General features: G+C 42.5%; 1 protein-coding gene across 1 annotated transcript; it reads right to left on the minus strand.

Annotated features, from left to right (window-relative positions):
* Positions 1 to 2598: 2598 nt before the first annotated feature.
* LOC116618023 lies at positions 2599 to 4703 on the minus strand. The gene has a single exon (XM_032381269.2). The coding sequence runs from the start codon at positions 4625 to 4627 to the stop codon at positions 3479 to 3481; it is 1149 nt and encodes a 382-aa protein (XP_032237160.1). The 5' UTR covers positions 4628 to 4703; the 3' UTR covers positions 2599 to 3478.
* Between the last annotated feature and the right edge of the window lie 4761 nt (positions 4704 to 9464).

Below are 9464 nucleotides of genomic sequence, written 5' to 3' on the forward strand. Positions count from 1 at the left end.
CGAAATATTAATTATAAAGAATTATAATAAAATAATATAGGCTAGGTGATCAATGGCTGTTGGAGAACAGAAACATAACATAACAGAAACATAAGTGTCCATGGTATTTTCCCTGGTCCCTGATGAAGTGAATCTACCGTGAAGCATCCTGCAACAACCAATAATAATAATAACCACATTATGTGTACTACCTTATAAGGATACCGGATACGGAATACCAAGAAGTGCAACTACAGGCTCACAAACATGTTTTATTACAATTATATAATTACAAGTACATAATTACCAACTTAACTTACCATAAGATAACATAATGAGAGGTAGGAACTAACGAACTAAACTTAAAAATTATGTAACTATATAAAATAAAGTAACTATATAAAAAAAACTGTCTCCCTAATCAAGATTAATAACAAAATAACTCGAATAATAAAATCACCCATATTCACTTCATAGGAAGGGTCAGTATGCAGCTCTTACAAGCTGCAATTTGATTGGGCAAATGAACAATATCCGCACCTCGACACAAAGAACGAGAAGAATAAAGACAAAAGGACTCCTTTGTAGAACAAAATAGGAGACAAAGCAGCTGCGTACTTACTCCATAGGAAAGCATTCTAAGAAGAATCATATAGAATGCAGATAAGGAAGAAGAAAATAAAAGAAAATGAAAAAGAGGAGAAAGAAAACTTTGTTAAAAGCTTTGATATTAAGGAGAAAACACATAAACCAACAAGAACTCCAAACCAAAGAAGAACTAAGAAAGAAGTGCATTGCACATTATTGAATAATGTACAGAAGAGCATTGCACATTATTGAATAATAACTTATTATTGTTGACCAGCCTAGCAAACGGAGTAGATGGTAGATTGTTTATATATTCCGGTAATATTGGGTGCCATAAATCTCTGTGTTATGCAAACTTTTTCTTTAGATGTTATAAGATTCAATCTCAATAACTCATCCAACAAAACCAAAGGTCAAATTAAAAAACGCGCAATCGTTTGGGATCGTCATTCACGGTGGTCGATTTAAAAATACCTACTTTTAAATAAATAGGCATGTTTATTGAATAAGGGATAACCAAAACTCATATGATATGGACATGTTGACTTGAAAGTAAATAACTGAATCCCGGGATGCGGAGACTCAAAGACAAAGACGTATTATTTTATTCCTTACTTATATTATCTATTTTTCTGTCTCCTTTTATTTTCAACCTCTTTCGCTGGCAGTGCCAACCCCTCAAAAATGACCACTGGGGTTACCCCAGCCCCTGTCAGAAGTGTTTGAGGAAGCCTGCTTTAAGTCTATAGAAAGCACAAAATATTTTATCAAAACATTGTTGATATAGGCGACTCTTCCTCGAATTCCTTACTCACCCATCGCGATTCCCCTGGTCTCGCATGGAAAGATACAGAAATTTATGGATCCAACAAGACGCATCTACCGCTACTGTCTTCCCCTTGAACTCTTTTATGTTTTTTAACTGGAAAATGCCAGGTATTTTCTTAAGAAAAGGAAAAATGCTGTTAATCCCCATGGTTTGGTCATGCTTTCTGATAGCTGGGTATGCGCGCTTTGTCAACTGCGGAGAGATGTTTACTCAACGACGGCTAGCACCAAATGGGCGGGAATTTCTATTTTACCTATGGCCCTTTGCGGTCGTAGTGCGCACACCGCCTGGCGACGCCCTGGGTCCCCAGGGATGTGAATGGGGGGTCGGGTGGACTATTTTAAATTCGATGGAGTTTTACAGCTTTCCCGGCCTGTCGTGGTCTGTCACATCTCTTTGGGTGGAATAATATGGAGATCCGGACTAAATGGGAGAACAAGCAGACAGACGGACGTGGGCAGGAAAACGGACAGACGGACAGATGTTGATATGGAAAAGGACAGAAGAAGAAAATGGTCCACTTAATGACCAAACGTACACACAGTATGAGCGGTGCTCATGTACTAGGAGGAGGAAACATCATGGGTCATACTGGAATTGGGCTTTTATTACAGGTAACCACAGTGAGAATAGGTCCTAGGTTTATGAGTCCGTCCCCCCAAAAAACAGTACGTTCTCAGATTTAGGGAGTGTTTATTAAATACCCTGAGGGGAGGAGGGAAGATTTCTACTTAAAAATTACTCAGTTTAAAAAGAATCCTACCTTTAACAGCCCAAGGATCTCAAGGGAGCAAGGGGATAAAAATCCTAATACGAATCGCATCGATTGTTGAGTTAGAACAAAAAGGGCGAGTCTTGACTTCCTCGAATAAACGCAGATGCGGCGAAAGTGGCGATTTCCATTGTAATAAACTCTTGTTTCTCAATTTTTCGATCCTTTTCTCTACTACAAACCATCTGGTAACACTTATTTGGCTCCCTGTGGACTTGGCGGGGATGTCACGCGCGCTCACCTGGAATGTTTGTAAATATTAGTTTTTGATTCCCAACGCCTCGTCCTTTCACAGAGGCCAGGCACGTTGCCAGGGGGGAGGGGTTCGGAAGAACCACCCAACTTGACTTGAAGGTCCGCTCAAATTAAAGAAAACTGAGTACCGCAATCATAGGTATCATATGGAAAAAAGGATAGTATTTGACGGTCCTCCAATACCAAAATCAATCAATCTTTATTGAGTTTTCAATTGTGTACATACAATAATAGAAGGGGCAAAGCCAGAGACTTATTAAGGCTTCATTACATTTTATATAAAATGAATAATACATTTAATATATGATAATATGTTTATATATGAAAATATATTATATATTGATGTCAGCTCAATTAATTCTTTTCTCGAGTGTACAATTTTTTGGGGGGTTAACAAGAATATGCCACATCAGCATAAAATCTGTCCACACTCTGAGCTTATCCATGTGAGTCTCTAGGGGCTAAAGACAGAGCTGAGAATCTAGAAAAGTTGTTTGCTTGTAGCATGTTCTGATTATGGGCTTAAAAGCATTAGGGAATTGATGGTTATGGCTCGATGGTACAAGTCACAAAGTTAATAATTTGAATCAGAGTCTCTAACTGTGACAGTCTCATATCCTGGTTGTCCTGGATCACCCAAATGGCAGAAAGTCCAATGTCGTTCGCAACTGACATGCTTTTTGTAGACAATGTAAAGCATAAGAAAATTAGATAAAAAAAAGGTATTCTAAATCACTCTGGTATGTTATTAATCTATAAGTCAGAGTTTTTTTAAGCCAAATCCGATCGTGAACATCCTGTGGAGATCCTGGGCCATAATGGCATAAAAAAATGGCATAAAAATAAAAGTTTTTGTTCTTTCGGGAGTGGTCAGATTTTTATCAGCAAACTCACACTCAAACTCTCTTTTTGTTCAGAAATCACTGACAGTGATTTGGTTATCTCAAGAATAATTCTACAGAACTTTTCTTCCCAAAGAATTGACAAATATTAGACTTTTCTTTTCTGATATTTATGACGGTGCATCCCTCTGGCAAACCCTGGCAATCTGCCTTTCAATTACGGAAAGGTGAGTTTTTTTCCAGGAGGAGAGACCATCCCTGGAATGGCTGCACTGAAGGTCTCTCTGTCTGGTCTTGCTTGTGTACCGTGAAGCCCAACATGCCAGCTACTAGCGCTGCGGTGTCCTTCTCACCACCAGGGACAGTGAAGATGAGGGGAACTGTCACTAGGCCAGTAGGAAGTGCATGGTATTTCTTGCGGCTTCCAGGCTGGTCCAAGAAGTCAACCAGCCATCCTTCCCATCCTGAAGTTTCACCAGACATGAAACCTTGTTTCCAGCTTAATATATGGCTCCACCATTCTTTGTCAGGGATTCCCTGGTATGTGGCCAGCAACTTTCTAAACACATCTTCAACAGTATCCCACCAGTTTTCTAACTTCAGTACATCTCTGAGATGGGTCAGCTGCTTTCTTAGGTGTTTTGCTTTTGTGAGTAGCTTTTCCCAATCTTGCACAGAGCCTAGCATTTCAATAGCGGGTATTCCACACATTAACATGCACTCAAAATCAAAAAACTCCTGCACTGAGGACATCAGAGTTACTTGTGAGACAACTTTCTGTACGGCGGTGGTCGAGGAGAAATCTGCGGTGACTGTTTCCACATAACCTGGGACTTTGATATTTTCATCTATCTGCTGAGACATCTCGCTGAAGAACCATTCGTAATCTATATCATAGATACTTAGAGTTGGTACTTTAACTGATAATGTCTTTTTCCCTTCATGATCCACAAAAAACTTCCGCACTGCTTCCTCCTTGGATTTTTCATCAATGGCACGGGCGACTTTCTTGATCACACAGAACCACCAATCATCAGGAGAGGTTCGGAGAATCCAGTGGTAATTATAAGCCGCTACAATAGCAGCGAATATCCCAACATCTTCGGTGACAACAATATTATCTTGGGATCCCAGAATTGCTATTCGCTCACCAACATTTTGCCGCTGAGGTTCCGCTGCGGCCGGTTTTCCCCACCATGCATTTTGAGGGCGAGCTTCCCCTTTCTTCGCAAATTTCTCGAGCAGTTCAAATGCTTTGCCTTCAGTGAAGTGTTCGAACTCTTTTGTATCCTTGTGTTCTAATGCGAGCGTCTTTTCCGTTAGGGAAATTCGTTTAAACTGTTCTTCCTTCGTTCTTTCCATGGTGCTCTTTCTGCTTCTGCTGACGCAATCAAAACACAAAAGTTCTTCTAGCCTGCGTAGCGGCTCAAGGGAAGAGGAGGAAGACTGGGGGGAGGGGAAGGGGACTTGTGATGTTGTGATGACAAGTCCAAAGCAGTCCTAGCTAAGGACGTTGGTGGTTGGATTTGTTTGTATAAGGTCGTATCCATCATCACTGCCCCTTGTAACTTGTCAAGAAAGGGGTAAGAAAACGAGAAGACGAGAGAACAATGGAAAGCGCTTTACCCTGTTATTTTATAATGGCGGGAAGAGAAAAAACGCGCCACTAGGGGTCGAGGTGTTCGAGTTACTCATTTACCAAGGGGCGGCGGTTACACAGCGCGTCGTTTGAAAGGTCGCAAGCGCGTAGGGACAGACCTCGTTGCAGGAGCGAATAAACCAAGGCAAATACATCCAGTTAAAGTAGGAATACGTGCTTATTCAACACTAACAAGACATTAGACTTCATTTCGGAGTCAAATTATCCTATAGCCCGTGAGTGGTACACAGGCATCCGAGCCTGCTAGCCAGCTCTCATTTGGGGTACATAAATGTTTTGTTTTCGAATATTGAGAATTCTGTGGCGTGAATTTAGCTAGCAAGCACAATACCTGAGGATATTTTACCTATGATGGGTCACAGATGCTTAGAGGTGCAAAAAGGAGAGGGGATGGGTACAGAGGAGGGAGGGGCGGAATTAAGATAGGGTTAAAAGTTAGATAACCACCAGGTTGTACATTTTCAAGTGAAAGGCGACGGTGGGAGTTAGGGGGCAGGAATTCAAATGGCGCCAATTCATAATAAAGTTAAACCAAGGATTATTTGGTTTGTTTTAAAAACATGGATGGCAGCACCACATTAGAGGCGCAAGCACCTTACTCAATAGAGCGCACGTACATACCTTCTCGGCCGTCAAGAAAGCGGTTTTATCCTATTAAAGAATAACAATCCTGGACAGGCCCATACCCAGGATTTTTCTTGGGGGGGGGGGGGGGGGGTAGGGGTGCCCTGGGTACCAGAGCCTACAAACTTCTCTCGCCCAGTGACGCTCAGCCAAAATGTCGCGTCACGGCATTTTGGCTGAGCATCACTGGTAGGCCTTTCCAGATTGTGCTATTTTAGCGCAATTTGGGTTTGGGAGCACTATTTTGATCAGAGAGCACTTTTTGGGTAAACAAGTCAACTTCTAGCTTTTTTTAACCCTAGTTACTAGATTTTGTTGTCTTATATAGACATTTCTAGTTTCCTTAACTACAAATAATATTATCTCAACTAGGCTAAGACTATAAGAATGGTGATTTCGACATTTTAATGGGTAGCCTGTGCTTTGGTAACCACAAATATTGGGTAGCCTGTGGAGTTCATTACAATAATAGAATTCCTTATCTAGAAGATCTGTTTGCCATGTTTTCCTGTTTTACATCTATTGTAATTATTTCTCGCTAGGAGATTGTTATAATTAAGGTCTGTTATCAGGTTTTACACTATTGACATTTGTGATGTTTGTAAATGAACATTGTTTTTAGTAGTATCCAAATAACAAAGGTAAACAAACACAAAAGAGAACAAAGTCATTTATAATACAGTTAGTGTGTAAACAAACACAAAAGAGAACAAAGTCATTTATAATACAGTTAGTGTGATTTACGGACAACAATATAAGATACTCTAATGCATGTTTTAATAAAAGCAATATTCTTTCTTTTATTCAAATTTAAAATAAAACACAACTTATCTATAAAACTCGCCAATGAGCACTATTTGAGAACTATTTTGATTTTGGAGCACTTGTTAAGCACTTTTTGGGTGTTTTTTGGGAGCATTTTTCTGGCTTTTTGGGAGCACTATCTGGAAACGCCTAGTCACTGGACAAAAGAAGTCTGGAGGCTCTGGTACCCAGGGTAAGGGGGGGGTGGGGGGGTGCGAAATCCGAAAAAGTGGACCAAATTTTTCTGTGGGAGGAGAGGGGGGGGGGGGGTGTGAGTGAGTTTTCTGATAAAAATCTGACCACCCCCAAATGAACAAAAAGGGATTTTTATGCTTTGCAGTATCTCCACGGGACGTTTATTTTCGGATTTTGCTACAAATAAAATCTGACGAATGGATTAATGACATACCAGAGTGATCTAGCTTATGCTTTATATTTTGTCTACAAATAGCACGTCTATTGAGAACCGAAATTGGACTTTTGGTCGTTGTGGGGGGATGCGTTCACACCCCCTGCAACCCCCTTGGAACGGGCCTTCAGCGCATGGAATATAACCGAGAACGGAAATGACAGGAAAAAAAGATGAAGCCATAGAAAGCACTGAGAGCCCAAGGATCGTAACCTCTTCAGATCAGATGAAGAGGGGGGAAATAGGCCATACTTCAGAAAAATATTGATTGGGCTACTTAGCTGGCATTAGTGTAGACGTTGGTGTTCAGGTAAAATAGAGGCTTGTTAGCTGGCATTAAGGGGAGACGTTGGTGTTCAGGTGGAATAGTTGGGGCTAGTTAGCTGACATCAAGGGGAGACGTTGGTGTTCTGGTGGAATAGTTGGGGTTACTTAGCTGGCATTAGGGAAGACGTTGGTGTTCAGGTGGAATAGTTGGGGCTAGTTAGCTGACATCAAGGGGAGACGTTGGTGTTCTGGTGGAATAGTTGGGGTTACTTAGCTGGCATTAGGGAAGACGTTGGTGTTCAGGTGGAATAGTTGGGGCTAGTTAGCTGGCATTAGGGAAGACGTTGGTGTTCAGGTGGAATAGTTGGGGTTACTTAGCTGGCATTAGGGAAGACGTTGGTGTTCAGGTGGAATAGTTGGGGTTACTTAGCTGGCATTAGGGAAGACGTTGGTGTTCAGGTGGAATAGTTGGGGTTACTTAGCTGGCATTAGGGAAGACGTTGGTGTTCAGGTGGAATAGTTGGGGTTACGTAGCTGGCATTAGGGAAGACGTTGGTGTTCAGGTGGAGTAGTTGGGGTTAAGTAGCTAGCAATAGGGAAGACGTTGGTGTTCAGGTGGAATAGTTGGGGTTAGTAAGCTGGCATTAAAGGGGAGACGTTGGTGTTCAGGTGAATAGTTGGGGCTACTTAGCTGGCATTAGGGAAGACGTTGGTGTTCAGGTGGAATAGTTGGGGTTAGTTAGCTGGCATTAGGGAAGACGTTGGTGTTCAGGTGGAATAGTTGGGGCTACTTAGCTGGCATTAGGGGATACGTTGGTGTTCAGGTGAAATAGTTGGGCTGTTTAGCTGGCATTAAGGGATACGTTGGTGTTCAGGTGGAATATTTGGGGCTACTTAGCTGGCATTAGGGGAGACGTTGGTGTTCAGGTGGAGTAGTTGGGGCTAGTAAGCTGGCATTAGGGGATACGTTGGTGTTCAGGTTGAATAGTTGGGGTTAGTTAGCTGGCATTAGGGGATACGTTGGTGTTCAGGTAAAATAGAGGCTTGTTAGCTGGCATTAAGGGGAGACGTTGGTGTTCAGGTGGAATAGTTGGGGCTAGTTAGCTGACATCAAGGGGAGACGTTGGTGTTCTGGTGGAATAGTTGGGGTTACTTAGCTGGCATTAGGGAAGACGTTGGTGTTCAGGTGGAATAGTTGGGGCTAGTTAGCTGGCATTAGGGAAGACGTTGGTGTTCAGGTGGAATAGTTGGGGTTACTTAGCTGGCATTAGGGAAGACGTTGGTGTTCAGGTGGAATAGTTGGGGTTACTTAGCTGGCATTAGGGAAGACGTTGGTGTTCAGGTGGAATAGTTGGGGTTACGTAGCTGGCATTAGGAAAGACGTTGGTGTTCAGGTGGAGTAGTTGGGGTTAAGTAGCTAGCAATAGGGAAGACGTTGGTGTTCAGGTGGAATAGTTGGGGTTAGTAAGCTGGCATTAAAGGGGAGACGTTGGTGTTCAGGTGAATAGTTGGGGCTACTTAGCTGGCATTAGGGAAGACGTTGGTGTTCAGGTGGAATAGTTGGGGTTAGTTAGCTGGCATTAGGGAAGACGTTGGTGTTCAGGTGGAATAGTTGGGGTTACTTAGCTGGCATTAGGGAAGACGTTGGTGTTCAGGTGGAATAGTTGGGGCGAGTTAGCTGGCATTAGGGAAGACGTTGGTGTTCAGGTGGAATAGTTGGGGTTAGTTAGCTGGCATTAGGGAAGACGTTGGTGTTCAGGTGGAGTAGTTGGGGCTAGTAAGCTGGCATTAGGGGAGACGTTGGTGTTCAGGTGGAATAGTTGGGGTTACTTAGCTGGCATTAGGGGAGACGTTGGTGTTCAGGTGGAATAGTTGGGGTTACTTAGCTGGCATTAGGGAAGACGTTGGTGTTCAGGTGGAATAGTTGGGGCTAGTTAGCTGGCATTAGGGGATACGTTGGTGTTCAGGTGGAATAGTTGGGGCTACTTAGCTGGCATTAGGGGATACGTTGGTGTTCAGGTGAAATAGTTGGGCTGTTTAGCTGGCATTAAGGGATACGTTGGTGTTCAGGTGGAATATTTGGGGCTACTTAGCTGGCATTAGGGGAGACGTTGGTGTTCAGGTGGAGTAGTTGGGGCTAGTAAGCTGGCATTAGGGGATACGTTGGTGTTCAGGTTGAATAGTTGGGGTTAGTTAGCTGGCATTAGGGGATACGTTGGTGTTCAGGTGGAATAGTTGGGGTTAGTCAGCTGGCATTAGGGGAGACGCAAGGTTGGTATTCAAGGAAGGCACAGAAAAGGGAGAGCAACTGTCTATTATGAAAAGTCAAAACTCCCTATTTTTTGCTACATATTTTTTATGCCAGTCGAGAAGAAAAAAAAGCCCATATTTACTAACAAAGTTATTAGCATGATTCCCAGATAATGAATGGATTA

Source organism: Nematostella vectensis, chromosome 13, assembly GCF_932526225.1.
Source record: "Nematostella vectensis chromosome 13, jaNemVect1.1, whole genome shotgun sequence".
NCBI classification, from domain to species: Eukaryota; Metazoa; Cnidaria; class Anthozoa; order Actiniaria; family Edwardsiidae; genus Nematostella; species Nematostella vectensis.